The sequence below is a fragment of the Rhodnius prolixus genome, unplaced genomic scaffold (assembly GCF_049639745.1).
Source record: "Rhodnius prolixus isolate KJV_2025 unplaced genomic scaffold, Rpr scaffold_1, whole genome shotgun sequence".
Classification (NCBI taxonomy): domain Eukaryota; kingdom Metazoa; phylum Arthropoda; class Insecta; order Hemiptera; family Reduviidae; genus Rhodnius; species Rhodnius prolixus.
This window is the reverse complement of record NW_027411581.1, coordinates 23602561-23630070: the sequence shown is the minus strand read 5'-3', so window position 1 is coordinate 23630070 and position 27510 is coordinate 23602561. Positions and strand designations below refer to the sequence as shown.

Here is a 27510-nt window from a genome sequence, read left to right as displayed (position 1 = left end):
TTCTTTCTCATGAGAATAAAGAAATCTCCCTTATGTCACCTAGCTAATAGAATTAAGGACCAGTCACCTGGCTCTGAGTTTTTTTGTTTTCCGGAATGGCTGATATTTTTGTATTCTTATTTGAATAATATATTTGCGTAAATTTTTTGTATTTATATTGCGATGTTAGATAAATTTTTAAATTGATGCCAATAATATTATCTATAATTAGAATCTTTAGTTATTAAAAAGTCTCTTAGACTAATCTCTAGTTCTCAATAATTCATGTTTGATCATGTTCCTTCTTGTTTAGCGAATTGGAAATTATGCGCATGAATGGCAAATTTTGTCCGTCTCTATTGAATGACAACCGTGTAAGTGATTTTGATTTGTCCACTATCTAACTTGTAATGAGATCAGTGGGTAATCAGTCAGTCTAATAAACATATTGTTGGTTTATTAGGGAGGTTTTCTAGCTCAGAAAAAAATCTTTTAAACCAGAAAGTTAAATAAAATGAAAAACATTTAAAATGAAAAGGATCTATTATAACCATGAAAGTCAAAATTAAGGAAAATCGTTGAAAATATTTACGTGTTACAGATTTTTGAATTCAAAATTGAAACTTCAGGACAATGAATCTATATGTGATTAAATTAAGCCTTTATTAACTTTTAAAACTGCGTCGAATAAGACTAATATTGTGTTGCGTTTTGAGGATGTATGGTGACTATTTTAATTATCAGTAATTAATTGGTTCTTATATTTATTTTATATCAAATAGGAAGATCCCCACATGTTTCATTTTATTAAATGTGAAGTGAAGTAATCGCCTATTTTTTTCAGGCTGGGCTTAACATCCAACTACCAATTAGGTGTCGTGGCCGGAGGCGACTAGGAAACATACTTTACTGTAAATTTCTTTTATTAACCATTAAATAAAATCCAAGGCCTAAGACCGGGGAATCGAACCCAGTACCACAATGCATATTAGCTCGAGAGGTCTCGCCTCTAACCGCTCGGCTACCGTGGCGCCTCTTTTTATTAAATGTATACTTTCATTCTTCATATTTAATATTTAATAAATGTGATTGATACTCAGTGCGCTGCCAGTTATTCTTATCGCATTATTTGTACTCTCGTGGTCCTTTGTGTTTTTTAAACAGGGCACTGAGGTGATTCCTTGTTAGGGGTGCATTCCTTCCCCTCATTTCCTTGTCCTTATTATTTTAAGATTATTGTGCAAAAGTTATAATTTAAGATGAAAACTTTTCGTCTGATTTGTCACAATTTGTTGTGTTTCGTACAATAAATTCATCATTCTTATAACTAAGTAATTCTTTTTCTAAGAAATTACTTTACATCATTTTGGTCAAATTTTATCCATATTTTTTTTTTGGAATTGTGATTTCAAAATGGCAGTATTTTTTTATTTTAAGTTTTCAACAGTTTTTTTGGGGGCGGAAGTCCAATGGTGTTTTATTATAAAGGCGGATATTGATGATTCATTAATTGCGAAATACGAATCATCCAAAATAAAGTGGCCAGTCTATTTAAAGATGGCGCAGTTTTGTAATAGTAATAATAATAAAAGAAAAGATAAATATTCTGCCTTCCTTTTAATAACCTTCTTATTTAAAAAACAAAAATAAAGCAATGTTGCAAAAACTCTAAAAACCTTTTGTAGTTTCTCGAGGCAAGTGAAAGAACTTAAAAAGCAGCTGACAAAGTGAGAACTCCTGATTCATTTGTGGTTTACTTTTGGTGCTACCAGATGATTCATCCAGAATGAAACACCAAAAGCGTTATGCAAGTTGAACATGTCTCTTTCTCTGAACAGCCGTCATCCTGAATGATCACTTGCCAATGATTAGCTGTTTTTTAATATTTCACTGGCTGAATCATCCAGCAAGAAGTGAACCGTTTTAAGGCTAGCATACACTCTACGCCATATTAGAAATGTAATAAAGGAACTGTATTAAACCACATTTAATCGAATATTTTGCGTGCATTGTCTAAAGTAATCGCTTATCTTTTTCAGGCAGGACTTAACCTGCAACTACCGATGACGTATCATTGACGAAGGCGGAAACACATTCTTTACTACTAAATTTAATTTCTAACAAATAAAGCATGATCAATACTATGGCTCTGCATTACTATACAAACACCAATCACTAAATAATACAAGCAAATAAATTAAAAATCAGACAGTAAATGATATTTAATAACCGTTCCGTAACACCATTTTTAAAAACGCTTCCATTGTAAATTCTTTCGCTAGCTATTATTTGCTGTAATTCATTAATAAATGACACGGCGAACAGCTATGAGTTACGACCCCGTTAATATTACTAAGTAATAAATTATAGCTGCTACAGTTATTATATAAGAACGCTCTTATATTGATCCTAATCGTTTCATATTTAATATTTAATAAATGTGATTGATACTCAGTGCGCTGCCAGTTATTCTTATCGCATTATTTGTACTCTCATGGTCCTTTGTGTTTCTTAAACAGGGCCCTGAGGTGATTCCTTGTTAGGGGTGCATTCCTTCTCCTAATTTTCTTTTCATTATTATTTTAAGATTATTGTGCAAAAGTTATAATTTAAGATGAAAACTTTTCGTCTGATTTGTCACAATTTGTTGTATTTCGTACAATAAATTCATCATTCTTATAACTAAGTAATTCTTTTTCTAAGTAAATGTTGGTAAGAGGGTTGTGCATTTTTCCTGGTTCAGAATTTTGATGGAACTTAGACAAAGGAGAATCCTGAGGAAAATGAAGTGGGTGTTATTAGTTGAGAGTCAACAATGCAACCCAGGATTTTGAGTTATAGATTTAGGGTTAGCAATGCTTTTATATATTATTTAAAAAAAACAAAAAAAAACCACACCTCTATTCTGTAACCTAAGAGAAACGTTCTTCACAGGAGAGTGTCGACTATTTTTCCCTGATAATGATGCTACTAAAATTAAAACAATCACAATAAACCAATAGCTAACAAGTAGCACTTCTTGTTCAGATCATGATGAGACTTATTTTTGAGGAATTTTAAGTTTTGGTCAGTTATAAATTACAGTCTTTAAGCCAACGTTTCGAACTTATATTTAGTTCATTTGCAAAATAAAAATGAGAGAACTGGGTGTTTACAAATTATCAAGGAGAAAAAATACATTATATTTACAATTAATTAACAATTCAATAATATATAATATGATATAATTTTTAGATAATTATGTTTTTTTTTTTTTAAAGAAAATGAACTAAATATAGTTCGAAACGTTGGCTTAGAGTTTTTTTTCTATTTATAACTGCCTAAAACTCAAGATTACTCAATTTTCTGATGGAATAGAAGCAACTAGTCAACAGAAAGATCTGGCTCTGCCTATTTTGGAAATAATTATTAAATAAAATAATGGTTTGCAAAAATTAAACTGCCTTATAAACTAGAAATGTAATTTGTAACTTAATTTTTTACACCTCTATAGTTCACGTTAATCCAGAATTCACGAACCTTTTACTAACCAGCAGTTAGCCTTTACATTCTGATTTTTGGAACGATTGCGGAAAGAATAATAATATGAATATTTGATGGTATCTTTCAAGCACCGAGTTTAAATATTGATTTGAAAATGTGGTTAGTACCTCATTACTGGGTAATATCTTTAGTTCGGAGGCTGCCATGACAGATAAAATCTAAGACATGATTCACTTGTCCAATAATGACTATTTTCCGCCATATCCTTTTTTTCAATCATACGCTAGGTGACTTCCTTAATAAAATATTACGGTTATTTTACTTTTTTTAAAAATAACAGTTTATGTGAACTGAACTTAAAATCTTACGAGTCATATAAAATTCCTGGGTGTCACTTTATAGCATCCATTGAAGGGAATTTACATTATATTACAATAAAACTTTAAATTAATAATATTATTTTTATTATTATTGCAGCCATGAATTTTTTTTATGAGAATAATTTTTTTAAATTTCTGTATTTTCTCTCTTTTTCTCATTCACAGTGTGCCAAGGAGATAAATCTGTTTCAAGAATAGCAACCTCTACATGAGCACCTCTAGATCACATTTAGATAGGCAAATTTTCAGCCATATTTATACTCAATTTCTTCAGCTTCTTTAAAGGAAGGGAATAAACCGTTACTTTACGACAGTCATTGATTTATAAACAAATGTTGACAGCAAAATGAAGTTTGTAACGTTGTAAGAGGATAAGTTGGTTGATTGGTGATATCGAAACGGCACTGAAAACTCTAACCAATTCTTTTATTGACAATCGTAGTATCGAAATACAATAATGTTTTAAATCAGAGAGAAGTGTATTCGTAAAGTAAAGATATTAGATGTTCCTAACTAGAGTATCGACGAATAATCTGTTTGCGCAATCAAGTTCCATTTATCCAGATTTAGCAATTCAGAAGTGATGTTCAAGTAAAATCTTGACGTCTAAAAAGAAGTAAAAAGGGAACCAACTTCTGGAGAGAAAACGAAGACTAACTTTGCTTCAATCGTTAATTTTTCTAAAAAGCAGGTTTCTCATTGATCTTACGTTGAACAGGGTTGAACACTGTAGGAAAGCTAGCGACTCAGTGAGGTATAGAAGGCTTGGGCTGGTTGCTCTTTTGAACTCCAAGATGCTGCCAGAATCCCTAGCTGTGTTATCCACCAAGTGGCTTGACAAAGTCGTAATGATGCTCTGTGAATGAAGTTCTTGAGTTCTTCTTGTGCGACATCATGATGTAATAACCATCTCTCCTTTTCCTTTGATAGTCTTGTTACTTATGCCACAGAGAATCTCTGGTAATAAAGTACTAAACGAGGAAAATCAGTACTATTTTATTTGTATTTATTATATTTAGTTTTAAGCTGTTTACAAGATGGTATTATCAACCACAAAACTATCAAACTTAGAATGAACGAGTACATCTACTAAACAAAGAGCTTTCTGCGTTTATTCCAAGTTATTAAAGCTAATTCAAGATATTACGAGGGGCACTATTTATATTTTGAGCCTAATAATAAAAAAACAGTAATTTGTCATTGCAAATGACTTTATTGTTTTTCAAAATATTCTCCTTTATGATCTATACACTTCTGCATGCGTTCGAACCACTTGTCAAAGCTTTTTTTTCCATTCCGCTTGAGACACCTCCAAAACATGGTTTTTGAATGCATCAACGGCTTCTTCTGCCGACGAAAATCGTTGTCCACGTAATTTATTCTTGGACGTTCGGAAACAAAAAGAAGTCATTTGGTGCCAAATCAGGATGTACGGCGGATGACCCATTAATTCAATTTTTTGAGTGCTCAAATAGTCGGTTGTTAGACGAGATGTGTGACAGCTGGCATTGTCTTGATGAAGAATGATCCGACGGCGGTTGTTTATTTTCCTTATTTCATCGAAGACTTCTGGCAAACAAATGGTTGTGTACCATTCAGAATTGACCGTTCTACGTTCCGTACAACAATAATCGGCCATTAACAGTCAGCTCGCTCAGCATCTCAACAGTTTACACATAACATAGTGCAACTTTTACAGATCATATTTACCTAACCTCATTTCGTATAGAATATATCTGATTTAGTGCCCATCCTGATGTCACAATTAGGGGTACAATTTTTGTTTGTTACAGCGTTGTTATGGTACCTCGGAAAATGCATAAAATAAATGCAGTGTTTTCCACCATTTTAAGATCATATGTTCACGCCAGACTAATCTTACAAAAGACAAGTCTGAAGCTTATTTATTATTCAATAGCGAACAAATTTTGACTAATATGGCGTTGTGAATTTATAAGAAACGTTACTGTTGTAGTAGAATATTATTTAAAAATACATTACAGATAATAATTAAAAGAATATATACATTTTATAATTTAATAATAAAGATGTTATCCTTGCTCAATAGATCGTCGGAGGGAGTAACGTTTCTGATTTTATTCTAATATTCAATAATTATTTAATATTTAATCAAGTGGAATATTATTAATGGATATTTATCGGGTGTAATCTGGCTTAAAATAACATTATTAGAACAGATGAATGTCAATGATGTCATAGTTATTGCGCGTAATTTCTTAATTATAAATAAAATATTATTAATTTAAATAAAGGTACAAACGAAAGGAATTGGTACCTGTATTTAATTACTCTTAATACGTAATACTCTAAATGTTTCCATCTAAATAGAAATCACTTATTGAAATTCAACTTTAATATGGGTTCTGAAGGATGGCAATTGGATCTATTACTAGAAATGTAGAGCAGCTTATTCTCTCTTTCTATAGTTATTTGTGCAAATAGAAAAAGCGCTGATAGAGTAGACCTCTTCTCTCATTCAGATAAAACCTCATCTAGACTAATTTTCTTAAAAGCCTTCAAAGAATGCGTATATATATTTATTCAGTACATTTTAAATCTTACCTAGCTTTACTTTTTTGAAAATTAAACTAAGAATTGTTTTAATTAAATTTTGATTTACTCAAGGTACTTTGGTCGATGTTAATTGATGATATAACATGAGCTTTGTTCGGTTTCCCAACTTCTTCTTCTGCTTCTATGTACTTCGTATTTCAAATGAATATTTTTATCTGGCTTGAGCTTCAAAATGTTTCCATATTAAATTCAATACTTTACGGGGAAATATTCTCTAACAAGTTTACATTAGTCTGTATTTATTTAAGTAAGCCTTTTCCCAATTGTCGGACATGTAAAAATTTCGATTATCGAATTGTCCTTGTTTGTTGCAACAGACACAGTGTAACAGTATCGATTTTCAACGTGCATTCTTTCAATAATTTTCCTAAAAATAAAATTCTGCTCAAAATTTCACACTGGGGTGATTAGTTAAGCGTTGCTTTCATATAAAATATAAACTAATTTCAATTGTCAAATTGTCCTAATTGTTTTTACAGATTAGTTTGTGTATGTAATTGTGGTGGTAAGCATATCCCAAAAATAGAAAATTTAAATTTAATCATTGTTGAAATTTAATATTTCCCACTGGTGGTGCTTTCACGGGGGCCTGATGGTAAGCTTCAAGGCCCCTGAAAGGGATCACCAAAATGGGAAGAATAAAGTTTTCAGAATTTTTTTTGCTTTCATTATTTCGAAAACGGCTCCAACAATTTTCAATAAACTTGTTTCGCGCATACTTAAATCTAGTATCTTAAAAATAGTACTTTTATCTATATCATTTTCTCAGATTTTCTAAATATTCTAAATTGCAAGGAAATTGGTATTGCAGAAGTGCCGCTTTACAACATAAAGTGGTTTCTAGCGGTTTTTTGCGCACAAAAAATGATCAAGAAAATTTTCTTATATAGTTAACGTTAAGGAGAACTATTACCCACTAGTCATCTACATATTTCAGATCCTTGCTGAATAAGGTTACAACAATTTTATATTCGTAGCCCCAGCTTGGACATTCTTTCGAGAGAACATTGTTTGGAGACTAGCCAGTCGGTCGTCATGACAATCAGGTGTATGTAGGCAAAATACCCATCCCTCTCATCATAGATGATTAGGAATATACCACCCATTCTTGTTGCTGTTACAACTAAGCATGCTGAGGTTAATCAGCGCAAAGTCCATCAATATCTGGATTTCGTTCCTTCAAAACAGCTTATTTCCACCTGTATTTCTTAACCACCTGGATCCTGGATCATTTTGCAGATTTATTACTAACCACATTTAAGTACTATTTCAAGATTTGTGATGAATATCTTCCTTGCAATTGACAATTAAAATTAAAAAAAAATATATATGAATATATATTGGTTTCGTAGGCTCCACGGTAGCCGAGCGGTTAGAGGCGAGACCAGTAAAGCTAATATGCATTGTGGTACTGGGTTCGATTCCCGGTCTTAGGCCTTGGATTTTATTTAATGGTTAATAAAAGAAATTTACAGTAAAGTATGTTTGCTAGTCGCCTCCCTCCACGACACCTAATTGGTAGTAAGCCCCGCCTGAAAAAAATAGGCGATTACTTTGCTTTACTATTTTGGTTTCGTGACCGTAAATTATTAAATTAAGGATTCAAAATTGGCGAGGAATCGGTCCAAATAAAAACAACGATTCGTCTTTTTTAGCCAACGTTTCGACCGATATATTGCCTTCTTCAGGGCGTGTCTATGCGGGTTGACTGAGTTAAAGAAAACTGCTCAGTTTTACAAAGTTCTGTAACTCAACAAACCCGCATTGCCACTCCCTGAAGAAGGCAATATATTTGTCGAAACGTTGGCAAAAAGACGAGTTGTTGTTTTTATTTGGACCGATTCCTCGCCAATCTTGAATCCTTAATATATGTATATTTATTTCCATTATAAGAATTGGAGCGCCACGGTAGCCGAGCAAAGCTAAGATTATATACTGTAGTAATGGGTTCGATTCCCGGTCTAGGTCTTGGATTTAATTGAATGGTTAATAAGAGAATTAATTAATGAAATGTTTTTGCTAGTCGCCTTTCTGCCTGCGATACCTAATTTAGTATTGTAAAGCCCTTCTCAATAAATAGAAATGAACTTTCTTTACTTACCTTACTACAAGAATTGAACAAACTGCATTGGTAATTGTTTTTCATCTGCTCTTCTAGCTCCACATTTAATTTCTTCAACCATTTGAATGCTTATGCTTTTTTGCTATTTATATAGCGATATAGTTTGTTTTGCATGTTGCAAGTATTTTCTACATATTGTTGAAGGTTATTTGATGTGAATAGTTTCGCTATGCTTTTAGTTGGTGCATAACGATTTCTTTGAATTCTCTACTCCATGTTACTGATGTCTAGAACAGCAGTAAGCTGTCTCCTCTAAAACAATATAGACTAGCATTATTGTTGCTCATATTCGTGACTAAGCTAGACAAACTATCGTTTAACTCACGACTAATATATTTATACTGCTGCTGTAAGTACAAAAAAATGAAATACATAAATAAATAAATAAAACAAAAGTAGATACGAGACGATGTTATTGTCGGACTCTAGTTTTATACCTCAGTTAGTTTTAGAGTGCAAACTGAGGAAAATAAGCAAATAGTTTTAAAGAGCAACTGATACAGTGTGAAATAGTGGCAGACAAGTGCGTGCATGCAGGGCATAAAGCTGGATGCGGTTTTCTGTAGCAAGGAGGGCGTTTTGAATTATTAGGAAGACTCTCCGCACTGTAGCGGTCACATTTGTCCCGACAATTTTGTTTTATGCATTTCCGTATTTTATTGAATATAACCATTCCAAATGTTACCTATATTCTTTTAGTTCTTCTTTTTACTACTGAAACATAAAAATATTAAGTAATAGCATCTAAAACTGCGAGGTATAACTATTGGGATACTAAAATATTTGAAATGTCTTAACTACATTTAAGTGCTTTAAGGCGGGCTTATTCATGGGGAGAGTTGGTAACAGCCAAAGTGGTTTCAAATATTAAAAATGTAGTGGGGCCAAATAATTATTTAGACTGCGTTGTCAACGCTAAATTCTCCGTCTCAAACTGATGAATCTATCTCTAAGTGGTAGATGAAAGTCCAAAACAAATCAAAAGCATTAAAGAAACACACGACGGATAGAATCAACGAGGCTACAATTTTCTATCACTAATTAATACATTTATCGGCCTCTTAATAAATAAAACTTAGGCCATTTAATGATTCATTTAATAAAGCCATTCAGTTGAATGTTTGCCAAGTGTGCTTTACGTCCAACTACCAATCAGGTTGAGGCGTCTTGCTAATATACTTAACTTTAACAACATTTCTCATGATATTTTAAATAAAATGCGAGGAATAACGAACCCAGATACTTCAGTGCACTCCGGCTATCGTGCCGCCTAACAGTTTTTTCATGGTTAAAGCACGATGCTTAACACTCTCACTAAACTTACTTTGTTATATTTGAGTTCTTTTTTAGTGGTATACATTGTTATCGTGCCAAAATACTGATCGAGTTTTTGCTAGAAATACAAATTTTGAAGTTTTTCGATAAAAAAAAAAGTAATTTTTTAAAAACCGTACGTCAACGTGAACACATTAAGCTTAAAAGCGAAAGATTGCAGGCAGCTTAAACTTGTTAGTATGTTATGCTTAGCAAAATACCGATCGCTCCGTTCTTAGAAGATAAATTAGAAATATAAAATCCATACTTGCGACTGTTATAAATTAGCATAATTAAGTGTATTATCCAGAATTGATTCAGACTGTAATTTTGCGATTCAAATCTGCGGAAGTAGCACTTTATTGAGAATATTTATTTTTCATGAGTCTGTCTCGAAAACTACATGAAGTTCACGTTTTTTACATGCAGAAGATCTATTTCTCTTATCAATATTACCTTCGTTTTATGTAATAATCTTACTTTAATTAGTGATAATTACTTCTTGCTCAGCTTCATACAATATACACTTTTTAAACTAAACCATAAGTAAGTTCTGTTAGAGAATTCTCATACTTCAAGTTAGATTATTTTAGGGAGACAATTTTTTCATCTTCTTAGCTTAAGATTTGACTTAAACTTCCTATCTTGTTAAAAGTATAAAACATTATGCTCAATATTTTAACAACCATCATAAAAAAGTAATCATAAAATTCTTCGGGAAGTTATTTCCAAAGTTGTCTCTGATGATGTTACTTTTTGTGGCTCCTTTGAAATAATTCTTTTATGTGATACAAGAAATAACTGCAATTTTCTTTTATGCTCCATTTGTTTTATTAAATGTAGATTAGAATTGTAAATGAAATCAATAATTTTTTTAGGTAACACTGATAACCGAAATAAACTTTCTCGTTTCAGTTAAGTAGTAAAAGATTCTTTACGCCGTTTTTTTTTTTTTTTAAATAAATCTTTTTCTAGTATTTTATGATTCTTTGGCGAACTTATTAAATTTTACCGATGTTTTGGTTAACTGTGTACTTTCAGGTGTTTTATCCATTTTTAGATTATCTTTTTTTGGTATTCATTAATATTAAAAAGGAATTTTTTACGACATATTGGACGAATTTTTTTTCGTGTTTAATGAAATTTTAATCTCACACTTGCGCATTCAATAATAACGCATTTAATTTACTTAAATTTTAATTGATTTAATCGAGAATCAGTATTTCCTTACAAAAAATGAGGGACTAGTATAAATACCACTTACTTTAATTTATTTATTGCAGGCAAAATTATATATCTGAGCAATTAAAAGTAAATGAAACAAAATAACTTTAAATTAAGATTTTCATTCTTTTCTCTGAGCTCTAAGAAATAAATCCACTCGGTACATGGCTGATAATTAAAATTGAGATTTGCACAATTTATAATTAACCCCCTCTCCCCTCAAAAAAAGGCGATTTAAATTAAACTAATTAAGGTATCAAAGTAGTAATGAATATCATGTTTAGTTTAACAATAATATTTAATACGTATATTTGTTAATTATTCCAGTTAATAACAAGTGCATTTCGTGACCAATTAACTTGGCCACTGGTAATTCCTATAATTTAAAAGAAAATAAAGAGGCCACGTGATACCTGTTAATTAAGATTGCTATAATTAATTGTATGTTTGGAAAAAATAAAAAACAAAAAATAATTGAATAAATTATAAAGAATTATATTAAGTACTTGGGTGAGGATAAAATTATGTTCATTCTAAATAAATGTTCATTACATTTTTACAAATGATGGAAATTTTTATTGAAGTCGAGTTAGTTCTTTAACAAATTAATTATCGTTTGATTATACCAGTTTTATAACTTAATTTGAAATCCTGATTAACTAATTATCTGTTCTGGTCGATATCCTCTGTGTGATACAGCACTAAAAATACAAATATGACGTAGGCCTACTAAATTAAATAATTAACCTTCCCACTGAACTTTTATTAAATAATTTGAAGGGGAAAAAAGAATATTCCAACAGCCCGATTATTTAATCAGTTTTAATTAACCTTCAGGAGCACTATTCTACTACATTATAAACTAGACTTATCTCCTCTACTTGCAGTCAGTTTGAAATAAGACTATGTCGGCTGAAAAGGTCAGTGGACATATTTTCTTCTACATACTTTCTTTGGTATAATTGCGAATTCTTCTCATAATTGTGCCTTATGGAGTTTACTCCTATATTGCTCGTTAGCAGCAGTAAATTATCTTCAGTCTGTGTGCGTAACAGCCAATCAGAATGGAGCAAAATCCAAACAGACCCACGGTTTTCTCTTAATAACAAATTCCGTAAGATATTTCATTGTTTTCATTAACATTTGGTAATATAGAGATAATAAAATTGTGTGGTGACATCAAAATATCATCGATTTCTCTTCGTTTATAACCGAGATATTGAGGTTCAAAATTTCTGATAATGTAAACTCCTGTAAATTTCAATATCGTATAACTCCTTTACTTTTTTTCCTAAAATATTGCAACTTCTCTCAATTATAGAGTTTGATATTCTCTACAAATGACCAAAATACCCAATAATTTATCTTCGTTTATAACCGAGATATTGAGGTTCGAAGTTTGGGATAATGTAAACTACTGCAAACTTCAAAATCGTATAACAACTTTACTTTCCTTCCTAAAACATTGAAACTTCTCTCAATTATAGAGTTTGATATTCTCTACAAATGACCAAAATACCCAATAATTTATCTTCGTTTATAACCGAGATATTGAGGTTCGAAGTTTGGGATAATGTAAACTCCTGCAAACTTCAACATCGTATAACAACTTTACTTTCCTTCCTAAAACATTGAAACTTCTCTCAATTATAGAGTTTGATATTCTCTAGAAATGACCAAAATCTAGCAACAACAAGCACAGAGAGTACCGAAACAGGTCTACATAGAATAGGATTAGTTGCAGAATTGCTGTGGCCTGGGGATCGAAACTCTTTCTTATCTCCTTGGAGAAAGGATGTACCCGTTCTCAAAGAATTCGTGACTTTTGATGTCTCCGCTTGCCTTTGCGATGATGTTCTTGAATGATTCAGGGCTGAATGTGTGCGGTTGTCTTCGTGAAACCCAATAGGCCACTTGTTGCTTTCTCTTGGTGGTTCCAATCGTAGATTGTTTCATCCATGAATATTTTTGCAGCTTAACGAAAGACAATAATTTAGATTTAAGTTTTTGCAGGGAGAGATGTTATATCCACTACAGAGTAAAATATCTTTTTTTGTCAGTCTGAAGTACTGCTGGTATTTTTGTGTAGATGGTAGACGGTAATTTGTAAAACTTGTTTGGTGAATATTTTGGGTGCGACGTAGGTTATTCGTGTTTTGAAGTTGTAATACCTTAGCTAATCCAAGATTTCAGATTAGTAGAATAGTGCGAAAGAAGCGATAAAAAAAAGTTGTTAACTATTGAAGCTATTAGTTTGAATTGGTTTTGAATTTTCATTTTAAATGAAATAAACTCAATAAAATTTTGGAAACTTTTTTAAACTTTGATGAATAATGTTTCATTACTCTCTTAAAGTGGTTACATAGTAAGTGACGTTTACTGAAAGGAAGCTAAATGTTTATGTTAAGGAAATAGAACACAATGGCCACTAACTGTTCTTTACTGCTTATTGTGGGAGGTTAAGAATTGATTAAACAAAAACTAATTAAATAAATAACAGTACTGTTTGTTGAGAACTGATTGAAATAAAGAGTTATTTTAATTCGTTAAATTGAGGTTTGTATCTCAGTGTTTTCCTGCTTCTGTTACATCGATGCTAATTGGAAACAGTTTCAGCCATTTTCTTATTACTGCATTCCCACAGGTCTGTCACTTTTAGTTAGCATATTTTCCTCGGATTTATCATCTGTTTAATTAATGTATTGTCAAATTTTAAGATCACTAAAACTGATTTAAACCAAGTGGATAATAATTTTTCTTTCGTTACTAATTAATGATTCCCATTGTTCATTGTATTCGGTGCGTTAATTACCTATAATATTAAATTTGTTTGAACTTCATAAAAATTTAACTATTTCAGAAAATTATTTCACAAAATTGAGACCACTCTGAAAGTATTGATTTTGTTTAATTTTTATCCCATATCTGATTAAGGCTAAAAATTATTTAAAACAATTTAAATTTGAAATATCTGGATTGGAAAGTAAATATTATAAAAGTGAGAGTGTAGTGCAATTAAGGATGTGCAATTTGTCCAAGGCTAGATCCTATATTAATGACACCTATTATGAATTTGATGAAAACAATCTTTGCCTCTTTTTTTCCTGATTCAGTTGTTCATGTCCTTCTTGAAGGTACCTCACTTTTACCTATTAGAAGTAATTTTCTTAACTCGTACCATTCTTCAAATGAATCTAAAAATGATAACCTTCTCAAGTTGTTAGATATAAATAGTGTGCATCAGATTAATAAAACATTAGTATAACAGTCTAATTAGCGTTGTAGTTATAGTTTTAGCTTTTTCAAGTTATTAGATAAAATAAGTTAATCTCCTCGGCCCTGAATTAGGTTTACTAGGTTTACTTCAAATATAATTGATATGTCCAACATTTAATGAAAAACTTCAATTCACCCAATAGATAAATACTCTTTCAAGGTCGAAAACTTGACGCCCAGGAAGTATATGTGAAGTATACGAGAAAAACCAATAATTTTGCATAAAATAATCCAAATTAAATCAATTAAATAATTATTTTTCCATAATTTTAATTTATTTTTGTTGGTATGTTGCAGTTTCCTGGGTGCGAAGAGGCTTGCCAATTTCATGTGGAAATAGGTGGCAGCCAACGAGAACCAGTTGTACAGACAAGAGGAGAAGAAGTATTAGAAGTATCCGGTGGTTTAGCCACATGGCCACGTCCGTACAGGGCAGCTGGCCCTTTTGTCTACGTAGTCATGCGAAGAGTTGGTGATCGCCCTTGGCGGCAAATATCACAAGGGATGACACCATCGGCGAGAGTGCCAGACGGCGGCATATTACGGGTCTTAGTGGTAAATCGGGATGGTTTAGTAGCCATATATAGTCCGGCGCCGCGACAATCTGGATTTGGTCAAGCCAGAGCGATACTGGAGAGCCTAGGAAGAGGCGATCTATTGGCTGGATATCCGGTTCCACCGCCGCCTCCACAAGGCAAAAGAATTAACACCCAGATAGCGTTGCCTACTACGTCAATACCAAATAACAGCATACTGGTAAGTATTTTCCCTTATTTTCTATTTTTATTTATTTTGGATGAAGGTGGTTTTTGTATTTTGTACACCATTTCCCAAAATCCTCTCCCAAGTTTTCTCTTACCGCACCAATCTCCCTGCCCAAGTCCCTTTGCAGCAATTCCTCAGATGTCTTCTTCTTTCTTTATGCTATCGCTCATTCAGGCCATCTTCATTTCCAAATTCTCTTAAGGTGGCAAAACCCATGGAGACTTCTTACTTCGACATTAGGCTGCAGATTTATGTCTCAACCAATTCTTCAACGAGTTTCAAATAAGTACTCTCTCTAATTAGGTCACCTCGGCATTAGCCCCCTCTGTAATTACGTCAGCTTCGGCCAGGGAACCCATCTCCTTAACAGATATCTCTGAAATCCTTCAGTTCTTGCAAAATAAATTTATTCCTGTTTGAAATCGCACGTTAATACCAAGCATTATTAAATAAATATCGTTTAATTTTTGTTATACAAATTATATGTATTATTCATTCAACTCGACTTTTAATTTTGTTTTAAAAGAGAATTTCTCCGGTACGTCTCCAAAATTATAAAATAAAATCAATACACAAAATAATATCCGTAGTTTGAATTAAACAATAAACCATCTTAGCAACTGACGGGTTGGCGGACATTTCTAAGACTGTCCCCTACGTAGCGTACTTTCTTTAGTTGGCTCCGTCCGCTTTCTGAACTTCATCCATCATTAGAATCACTTCGATCAAGATCATGTCTCTCTTCTTTTCTTTTTTTTAAATTGCTTTCACTTCCTAGAAAGACTGATTATATCAGTTATGATTGAATTATTATAATCAATAGAAAACGTTGTTCAAGCATTAAAAATGTTTTTTTAAATCAATTTTTAAGGTAACATTCCAAATTATTATTTTATGTAATTAATCTCCCTTGGATTGGAGTTTGATTCAGTATTCACGCGTGAATGAATAACTCTGATGCCACAAATTTCAAATTTATTCACGAGTGAAGTAACTTTATCCACAGTCTTCTCAATAACCATACAGATTCTTCTGACTTATTTTTTTACTTCTCTTCTTAATTTCGGTGTCCCTTCAATTACAAGCAGTGTAAATCTCTTATTCTTTCGAAACTTTTCTATAACCAATTATATCTATAATTCTCCAGTTAAACAGAAAGATGTACCATGCAAAGAGACTTCCGGATGATATTGATTTAAAATTATGGCTAAGAGATTGAAGAATAGTTAAATTTAATTTTTGCACTATATTTTTGTGAAAGAATTTCAAAATTTATACAACGATTTTGTATAATACATAATTACGAGGGTCGTTTGAAAAGTGCGTGCAAAAATAAAAACTAAATTTTTTGGGAAACCTTTTTTATTTTTCAACATAGTCTCCTTTTAGGCTTATACACTTCGTCCAACGCTGCTCTAGTTTGATGATGCCTTCCGAATAATAGGATTTGTCCAAGTCTGAAAAATAGCCATTCGTTTCTGCAATCACCTCCTCGTTTGAATAAAATCTTTTTCCCGCCAGCCATTTCTTCATATTGGGGAACAAATAGTAGTCCGAGGGAGCCAAGTCTGGAGAATAGGGGGGGTGTGAAACGAGTTGGAACCCTATTTCCATTAATTTTGCGACCACAACTGCTGAGGTGTGAGCTGGTGCGTTGTCGTGATGGAAAAGGACTTTTTTGTGGGCCAATCGTGGGCGTTTTTCTTACAGCTCGGTTTTCAAACGGTCCAATAACGATGAATAATATGCACCTGTAATAGTTTTACCCTTTTCCAGATAGTCGATGAGGATTATTCCTTGCGAATCCCAAAAGACAGTCGCCATAATCTTTCCGGCCGAAGGAACGGTCTTCGCCTTTTTTGGCACAGAATCCCCCTTGTTAACCCATTGTTTAGATTGTTCTTTGGTCTCAGGAGTGTAGTGATGTATCCACGTTTCATCCACAGTGACGAAACGACGCTTAAAGTCCTGCGGATTCTTCTGGAACACCTGCAAACCGTCCTTGCAACACTTCACACGATTTCGTTTTGGGTCAAGCGTGAGCAATCGCGGCACCCATCTTGCGGATAGCTTTGTCATGTCCAAATGTTGATGCAAAATATTATGTAACCGTTCATTCGAGATGCCCACAGCACTAGCAATCTCACGCACCTTCACTCTTCTGTCATCCATCACCATATCATGGATTTTATCAATGATTTCTGGAGTAGTAACCTCAACAGGGCGTCCAGAACGTTCAGCATCACTTGTGCCCATATGGCCACTTCGAAAATTTTGAAACCACTTATAAACTGTTCTAATCGGAGGTGCAGAGTCACCATAATGTTTATCAAGCTTCTCTTTAGTCTCCTGAGGCGTTTTGCCTTTCATAAAGTAGTGTTTAATCAACACACGAAATTCTTTTTCGTCCATTTTTTGAAAATCACTCGACTTCCTCGATTCAAACGAATGCCAAACACAAAGAAATAGACCGATCTGGCTGAAACTTGGTGTGTGTTCTTCCAAGAGATGCTACTAACTAAACATAACCTCGATACGCGCCAGTGGTGCTATCTCTCTGACTTTGCACGAACTTTTCAAACGACCCTCGTATGTAGATCAAGAGTTCGTACAAATTTTTATTTATTTATTTTTTAATTTCGATTAATTTTTAATGTTTTTAGTGTTTTCTTATAATTGATATAATCCATTTTTTTTTGATGGGCTTTGCCGATTTAAGTAACTAAGTAACCAAGTCTTCTGTATGAAGAACTTTTGTTCTCTCCTAGGCATCATACTTCCGATGATTGTTAGTAAACAATTTAATAATAAGGGAATTTCAAATTTCATATTGTACGGTCATCGCTAATTTTTCGAAGTTACATCTTCCGCATCTGTTGTTGGATAAAGAAATTAAAGCAGTTCCAGATGGCCGTATTTAATTATTCCAGTGATGCAGTTCAACGACTCCATAAAAAAGTTTTCGAAAGCCCACTTTAAAAAAACCTTGCTTTTTTTTATTATATTTTTAATATTATATGTTTTGAACAGTACTTTTCTGTGGCACCAAGAACTAAGAGAATTAATACTATTTCTTACCAATAGCATAGTGTTAATCATGAATTAGAGAAAACATTCTAACAATTCCTTTATTTCTTCTTATGTTTTACAGGAAGATAGAAGAGCTGAAGTAAAAAGATCTTGGAATTTACGAGAAGTTAGTTTAATACACCAAAAATATTTAGTAATAGCAGAAATAGCATGGGAACCCAGAAGACAGATTGGCAGCATGAGGAAGCCATTCTACTTTGTAACATGGGAGGTGGACGGCGGAGGCTTAAAAGGAAATCTGCTGACGGAATCCACGACGGTGACACTTTCATTGTGCACAGACACTGTCTACCACATACAGGTATGTGCCTTCATTATCTTTAATGCTTCTCTTATAAATTACTTTTAATTCATTTTTTTTTTTTAAATTAACTCGAAATATTTTTATTACATTCGTCAGAAAATTACTGTAAATAGGTAATTTATTTTATATACATGAACAATTACAGTAAAAAATGTCACACTTTTCGTGTGACTGAGGATCGTTAAACGTAAAAACAGAACATCCTAATTTATCTATTTCTTAAAATCACCTTAAGGATATCTCTTCACTTAGAGAATAACTTGCCTCGCACTCGGGATGACCGCCTATTTCCGCCTAGTGTGTGACTTTGAGCGACACTGTGACCATCAGTTCTTGAGGCTGCAGCAAGGAAATGCAGGTAGCTTGGTCACACGTTAAACCAGCAAAAAATTAATTTTGTGAATGAATCTTTTACGTATTACTTAATTCTAGATCCCAATGAGTTCTTAGGTCTTTCTCCTAAAGTTGTTCTTTAACCAAACCTAGAACTCACAAAATATTTTAGGTCCTAATGCTAAAATTTTATTAAAAAATCATCTTTCTCCAATTAACTTGAAAGCGATTTTATAGGTAAAGTAGAGGACACAGATACATGTTACTTAAGAGTGAACTTTATAATGTACTTGTGCTTTTTAAGCCTGGCCACAGAACTTTTAGCACTATTTTTTTCATCAATTACTGTACGACAATTTGAGTGACTTAATAATTAATGCATGTTTAATAATATGTATTATGCACCCATTAACAATTATTAACAGTGCAACGTTCAATTACAATCATTTTAGTAAAGTTATTTATGAATCCCAAGGCATTTATTTTATTTTTTTGTGGCTATATGCTTGTTTCAAATCAGATTATCGGATTTGTGTCAGCATTTAAGTCTTGCTTGAAGTTACTTAATTTTAGATTTTAAAATGACATGTCACATGACATATTTGAATATGCTTGGTTAGAAGGATAATGATTTGATTTTTAATTCATAATTATTTGATTTGAAAATCAAATCATATCAAAACAGTGCAAATTGACGCTGATTACATGATGAACTGTTTACTTAGTAAAGTAATAATTACTGATGAGCAATTGACAAACGAATATTAAATCAATAATTAGGTAATTGATAATTTAAACTATAAACAATTCTAGTTAATTCAAATAATCAATCAAGTTCTATGATAAATTCTGAATTATTTTGAATTAGATAATTCTCTTTGCACTTATACATTTAGCAAAATAAATAGAGGTCAGTCAGTCCAATAAAATGTCGAAATTTGAACTTAATTGACTAGATATTCCCGTTTTGTTAATTAATTCACAAGTCAGATTTGATATTTAGCTAAAGAGGATGCCACATATAAGTTTTGGTCTAAATGGGTCAACCAGTTAACTTTACTGAAAATAGATTTTCTAGTTTTTCTTGAACTTTCTCGGAAACAGTGATTTTGTTTTAACTTATTGTGCTGATTGTGCAGACGAAGATCTTTATTTTTCGTTTAATATATAATATATTTCTAGAGAGGGGATGTTTAGCCTTTTTTCTTAAGTACCATTACTGTTTAGTGTACTTGCTTTCCATCTGTCAATAACAATATTAGTAAGAATCAAATGTGAGACTGAATTTCCAAACTTAATGAAAATCTGCTAACAAGAAGGGCTTTACTTTCCCGAATAGAATTTTCCCCATTTTAAGATATCTCGCAAACGGCTTCGATTCGATTTAAACTTTGTATTGTGATTACAAACACGTAGACCTACAACTTACAGGATACATTTTCCCCGAAAGTTCGATGAAGAGTACCTCTGTAAGAGGTGTCGGTGGGGCGGATTCCTTCCAAAGATGAAACTTGTATATGACTCATACCTTCCGAGTAGGAAGGAAATTTGTGGAAAAAATACTTGCACGAGAAAGTCGAGTGTGTCCAGGGCTTCAGAGTTTTTTTTGTTTTAGAATTTCCCTGTTTTCTGTGACGATCTAGAAAGGTGTATTCCAAAGTTGGGACTCTGATCTCTGGCTAAATGTGAGCACCAATTTGATATAAGCTAATAATAACGGGAGCGCGCTCCATATGTAGAACAGCAGCAGCCTGCGTGTAGATGATACACTGAGGAAGGATGCTGTTGTTAGGTTAGTAATGTGCATGCTATATTATTCCCGTACTCTACTTGTACAGTCTTCACAACAGACCAATAAGCCTACTTTATATTTATCAAGCCAATATATCTCTGCTCTCTCGGCCTTCTACATATTTAGAATAGAAAACAGGTCTGTTTGTTACCGTGCGTACAGCCTCTACAATCAACCAACTAGGTAAAATTCCTACTTGAACCACTGAATAACGTTACCCTTCTTTCATATCAGATCATCCTTTTTGCCATTCCAACTCCTCCTATATGAATGCTCCTCTTTACTTTTACTGTTAGATTAATCCTATAAAGAGCACGTCATGAATTTAACTAGTAGATTTCCGTTAAGTTGGTTGATTTTACCACTTAATTATTTTCAACAATTTTACTTTAAGTGGAAATAAAATTAAACATATTTTAATATCATATCTAACAGAAGCCCTACACAAGTTCTTCCGGATTCTACTTCAGTTTGATGTCTTAGAATTTCCTTACTTTCCGGTGTGGGAAGTTGGATTTGTCATGGATTACCTTTTCTTTTCTGTTAATGATCACTTACACAATTAAACTTGCTTAAGCGAATAAAGTCATTTAAAGCATAGAAACCAATGTAAATATTAAAGTTATGGAGTGTAGTATAAGTAAAGGCACTGCAGCCTGAAAACTCCTTTGTATAATTTGTATTTGTATTCTTTTTAAACTGTAAATAAACTTATTCAATTCAATTCAAAACTGATAAAAGAAATATTCTTTAAAGTACTGCTGCTAGCTTAAATCGCTTAAACTTAAAAGTTTAAATTAGGCTTACAGTTAAACCGCCAAGTTTCTTTTTCATCAATTCTTTATATTTCTTGGAGCAAAATGGTTTCTTTCTTGAATTTCATTAATTGTACCTAAAATATTTAGCGTATGTTTGGGTTACTTTAAGATCGACTTGTGAAAACAGAACTTTACTGAGATTTTTCAACAGTTTTCATTGCTTTAGATGATGTTCAGAAAAAGTAAGGATGCCATGTTATGATGTTTAACATGGTGGATATTGCTTTAAGGATGTGTCTTGCTAATATCATTCCTTTTATTTAGTATAAATTTTTAAAATAATCAATTGGGTCGCAGTACGATCTCAAGTATGTTGGGCCACGCGGCAAAAAAAAAAGGCTGAAAAATGATATTATAAAAAACGAGAATTTTTCGATTTCCTGAGGATAAAATCAAAACTACCAAAAATAAAAGCAGTCACTGTAATCTTAGTTAATAGCCAATTTAAATTTTAAATTGCTTTCTTTGATGGTACATTAAATTAAATTGTTTTAATCAAAAATATAGTTCGTATATCATGTGATGTACATGCGTGTGGTAATGTTCCGTTGACAGATAAATAACGGAACTAAGTTTTGATTATCATACGGTCGGTGGTGCGGTACAGGCCCGGGCGTTGTACTTGTGTTTGTCACAACATGCCAGAAAGCGGACCTTAAGCTTCATTAATAAACTACACTTTAATACGGAGTAAACCGTCCGCGAAATTAAACCTTTTTAATCTCTAAAGAAAGGATGCCAAAAATGATAAACATACTTTTAAAAAAAACTAGGGAATCTATTTATATTTAGGAAAGGGGAGGCTACTTGGCTAGCATTTCTTCATCAAAGCATAGTTCGATGTTAGATACGCTGAGCTTACTAACATCCTTTATAAATCTCTTTCAGGTTATAATTTTATATTCTTAGATAGCTTTAAATTCATCATCCCGTATTTCCTTTTTATCATGGAATGATTATTTATTATTAGATTTATGGTGGTAAACATTTAGATAAATAATCTCTTTTAGTAAAAAAACTGAAATTGAAAAATGAAATACGATTTCTTATTTTATAAGTTATGTTCTTTTCTGCGACATCGTTGTTTTAATGGACATTGTTTTTATGTTCAAAAGTGTATGGATTGCTTTCGCCCATAGGCAGTCGGATCATCACACGTTTCTATGTAAAATTGTTAATCCCCTTATCTGCTAGGTGCAGATCTCAGATTAATGTTTCTCTTTCGAATTAGAGCAGAATAATCATAACTCTTAAAATGTAGCAAAGAGCAAATAACGGTTATTCAATAACTATTGTTGTCCATGGATGGCGCTACCTATATTCTGATCTTTTACTAGTCTCTAATTGCAAGATGATTGGTGGACACATTTTTTATTTGAATAACATCCAAGGTTACAAAAATTATTTTTGTTTTTGGCAGCAATGAATCTTAACATTCTTGCTTTCAAATCATGGCTGAAATTACAGTAAATGAAGTACATATTATAAATTCAAGTGAAGTGTGTTCACACTGAGATTATTATAGTGTTATAATTCGCCTGTGGGAAGGTTAGGCTGTTAGTTTAGTTACCCTAGTGGAATACATCGAATTATAGCTCAAATACCAGGACAAATATCTAGACCCAAACTAGAGCCACTTGAAACTGACAGCTGTCCGATCAAGTCGAACCTAATGGAAGAAACAGTCTGATCTCTTCTTACCTAAGATCTTAAATCTAATCTTCTTCCAACCCAAACAACCCTGTCTTGCGTTGAATAGCTGTTTGCTTACAATCTGTACGATATGAACACAAATTAAGCAGAGGTATCTCCTTAAAATGCAATGGCCAGTAAATTATTCAATCAATAGTCTGGCCGTTGAACAATGACAAAGTGTATATATAAAATCAAAAAACTCTTTGAACCTTTAATCAGTATTCTAAATTTGTAACAAGCCACCGATGAATCCTTAAGATGAATGCCGTGAAACCATGTCCATTCTTGGAAGTTTTAGCAGGCATGTGTCCAAATCTATCACGTTAGTTCGGCTCCAACAATATAGTGCGAGATAGTCGTCTGATTTGTGTCAAACCAAGCTACCTCCTCATTTTCTAATTTGCCCACAGATTGGTTAGCAATTTTCACTCACCATCGACTGAAGAAACTTCTTTAGCGCTAACTTCGAGAGGATTTAATGTATATCCTGATGTGTTGTGATGGTACTGGATTCGATTCCCGGTCTTGACCTTGGGTACTATTTAATATTTAATACAAGAATTCATTGTAAACAACGTTTGCTTACCGCCTCCGTCCTGACACCTTATTTGGCAGTTGGGCTTGAAGCCTGCCTGAAACAGTTCGCATTACTTTACTTTTTTTTCTTCCTGATTCTCCGAGCACATGCAAATAAATCTCTTATGAAGCTAAGTTCCCCATACCTGATTATCCGAAGCATAATAATCGTTGGATCGTTGGTCAACTCATCAAAAGACCAAGTGTTTACTCGTTTCAATGTAGGCCGGATTCACCAGTCCTTTCATTTTGGAAACCATCTGGTATACAACCATAAAGCAAATCTTATAATAATCGAATGTCAATTTAAATTGGCAATCGATCAACTAAGATAAATTTTACAAAGACAGTTTAACAGACGATTATCTCAAAGACAAATAATTAAACTAGAAATCTCTTTTACTGCTTTTAATGCCTCTTAACATTGCGGACATTTGTTTCGTAAGTGGACGTAAAACTCGCCTGAATAAAATTAAAGTAGTCGTAAATTAGGAATGGTCTTTTTTAAATAGGACTTTAAGGACAGTAGTCCTTGTTTCTATTTAATTTAAATACGATTTTATTTTATTTTTATAATCGATTGAGTGAAATTATCCCTTAATGTATATCTGTAGATGTAATTATCGGTAACTTTTTATAAACTTAACTAGTATAATCTCGTGACCTCTATTAATCATTACTAGAAAGAAATGTACACAATCGTTTGATTTATAATATGACGTCCAATGTAGACTGTAATATGTTCACAGTGTTAGAAAGATAACTTCGCGTGCAGTTGCCTCTAAATTAGATTATTCACATATCATAAATAAATGCGTTTGTTTTTTTCCTTTTTTTTATTCCTTTCTAGTTTATTAGTTTTATTTATATTTATGCCTTCTAGCTAGACATTTATTTACTCATTCATTCTTCCATTCACAGTTAGCATTAGTTTGACTTGAACAGGTTGCTTTGACAGTAAGTAACGGTAAAATGTACAGTAATCTTCTTTTAATCCATTTTATTATTTCTGCTGAAGATTCTTATAGTTTTTAAGTTAATGTTTGTTATTGTTTGTGTTATCTTAATTTTAAACCCAATTTTATACGTGTAGTATAATCGATGCACATCATTCTCTAATGTGAAACTAAACTGTGTTGCAATAGCTTGTCCTGATCTATCGGATTTTACTTGTGCTTTCTTATTTTATTGCACTTTACAATAAAGTTAAGTAATCTTAACGAGTTGCATATATTCATATTTTTTATGAATTAATATAACCAAAATCACTGTTTAGTGGGCTTCCATATTCTATTTGAGTCTCGAGTATAGCAAAGTGATGCAACTTGTTAATAAAGACTTACCTGTCGGTAGATTATATAAATAGTTCAAGAATGCATCCGAGTGATATTGATCATTCTTGTTATTAATCAAATAATGAATTCATTTATTATTTCTAAAAGCTTTACCAAATCGCATAAAGGGAGGCCATTACGATGAACATAGGCCTTTACACTGGCCATTGTAGATTGAAGAAACATTCTGGTAAGTGAAAAGTTGGTTTGACTCGGAGTGCGGTTCTTCGGAGAAGAAAAAATACACGTCTTCATTCTTTGCCCAGGAGCTTAAGACTCCTTAGTCTAGTAAACAGATTGAAGGTAGTACTTATATTTAGCGAGTGCAATAACTGACTCTCTGGATCGCGATGGCGACGGCATTCTGGCCAACTCTCGTAGAATCTTACCTAAACGGGATATTACAGTTTGATAAGCTGTTCCTGTACAGGATAGGTTGGTGCTAAAATTGCGCTATTTGGTCACCGTCTTTGACAGTAGCCATCTTGCATTTATTAGTTGTATCATGCAAGTTAGAGTTATGGTTGTGGAGAGGTTCATTGCAGGCAGGAGAAAATGTAGAATCCTTTTGAGGGAAAATCGCAATATTTGAAAAACAAAAACTTTATTTAGTAACGCCTGCTCCTCATGGATTGGGTTCAAAACCTTCTTGTCAGGTACAGTATTGGTAACTAAGTACTTAAGGTTCTAGGTATCATTACATAGTATTATGAATCTATACTGCAAAAGAAATAGTAAGGATATTTAACAATGTTGAATTATGGCGCAATAGTCTCAGTCATATCCGTAAGCGTATTTTAGAAGACTTTAAAGAACAATATTATCAACAAATTATGAATTGTAATAGTTTTCCGCTGCACAGAGAACTAAAGTTTAAACTAAATAACCACTACCTATATGATTGCTCATTGACATTAGATAGTGTTAGTTGGCTCTTTAAATGTAGAGGAGATTTATTGAATCGGAACTACAAACACTTTAAAATTGATGGTACCAAGTGTGGAGATGTGTGGCTACATTGAAAACGAGGACTTATTTCACTTTTTAGCTGTCTGTCCAGCAATGTGCGAAATAAGGAAGGACTGTTTTAATAAATATTTTCTAGCCGCCTGCGAAATACTTGAGTTCATTAACGGGAAAGATTGGAGATGTTTAGTGAAATATTGTAAGCATGCCTATCAACTTAGGACTTAGTATAATTTAACATAATTTCTATAGATTGGTTTTCTTTATATGTTTAAGTCGGAACTTGTTTTGTTTTGCTTTAATTTCAGTTTTGTATTTTACTACTTTACTTTTGTTTTCATTAGAGCATTTATTTAGTTATCTTAACAGGACTCCACTCTGACGGCCTAAGAAAGACCAAGAGGTGTGTCTTTAGTTAAAATATAAAATGATTGCAGTATATTTAGTTATTTTCTTTTGTAGGTGATTTTTTTTTTTAATTTTGTGATGTTTATAAATGTAAATATAATTAATAAAGACAATTATTAATATTAGTAAGGATATTTCGTTGAGTTTTTTATTTTATTTTTTTGCTTTGCCGTCTAGTATTTCTTTAATTGCATAAATTATTTTCTCGATCAGGTGCTCAAGTTCTACTAACTTATTTATTTATTTTTTATTTTTGGTGAGAAATAGTATTTTTTTTATCCTCTTAGTATGGCTGCATGACGGCATACCGTTCCAAGAATGTGTAAGTACAGACGAATGTCTTGAAGCGCTTGGTTTCATTGAGTTATGCCCTTGTGGACCTGGAACATTGCCTTTGTGCGTGCATTTTCTTGCAACGCACGTCTTACACTCCATTTCTCTTAGTAAACTTAAAAGATCTTCTCATTTCTTCCAAGTAATTTTCCACGTTGACTTCTCTGGTGAAATACTGATGTAAAACCATCATTGTTGCTTATTTCAGCACATACATCTCTTTCTCTAGGTGCCATTACATTCCAGATTGGTTCAGCTAAGCTTTTACTGCATCCAACATTGAAGCATATGAACTAGTGTAGAAATGTGCAAACTTAAAGTTTATTTTAGAATTATTTGTATGGATTCACATCATTTTTATAAATCTGCTAGTTTATCATTATTTTTTTTTTTTGCCGGCGCATCGACGTCTGTGGCCATTAGCGCCCAGTTTATCATTATTACCACAGAAAAAAAAGATTAATAAAATTTTAAATGTTAAAATTGAACACATTTAATCGTAAAAATCATTGTGTTTTGGCTGTTCTCTAATACTTTTCATTTTTAATTGGTTACTGAATTTTATTATCGCTCTCTTTGCGGCACAACAAATTGTGCTTCAGCAAAGATTTTATTGGTATGATCGTGATTACCATTTTATACCTGTCCGTTTTGTACCATTTGTAAACATGAAAGGCTTCCACTCTCGCATTGCTGTAGCAATTAGCGCTTTCTTGTTCTTCA

The 27510-nt window shown here is 32.6% G+C and overlaps 1 protein-coding gene across 3 annotated transcripts in view; it reads left to right on the top strand.

Annotated features, from left to right (window-relative positions):
• The window catches only part of LOC141447503 (uncharacterized), a 385726-nt gene that overhangs the window by 308310 nt on the left and 49906 nt on the right, over positions 1-27510 (top strand). For all 3 annotated transcript variants that reach the window (XM_074115134.1, XM_074115143.1, XM_074115152.1), the window contains 2 exons: positions 14671-15129; positions 18290-18529. In XM_074115134.1, coding sequence (XP_073971235.1) covers positions 14671-15129; positions 18290-18529 — 699 coding nt within the window. The remainder of the gene's footprint in view (positions 1-14670; positions 15130-18289; positions 18530-27510) is intronic.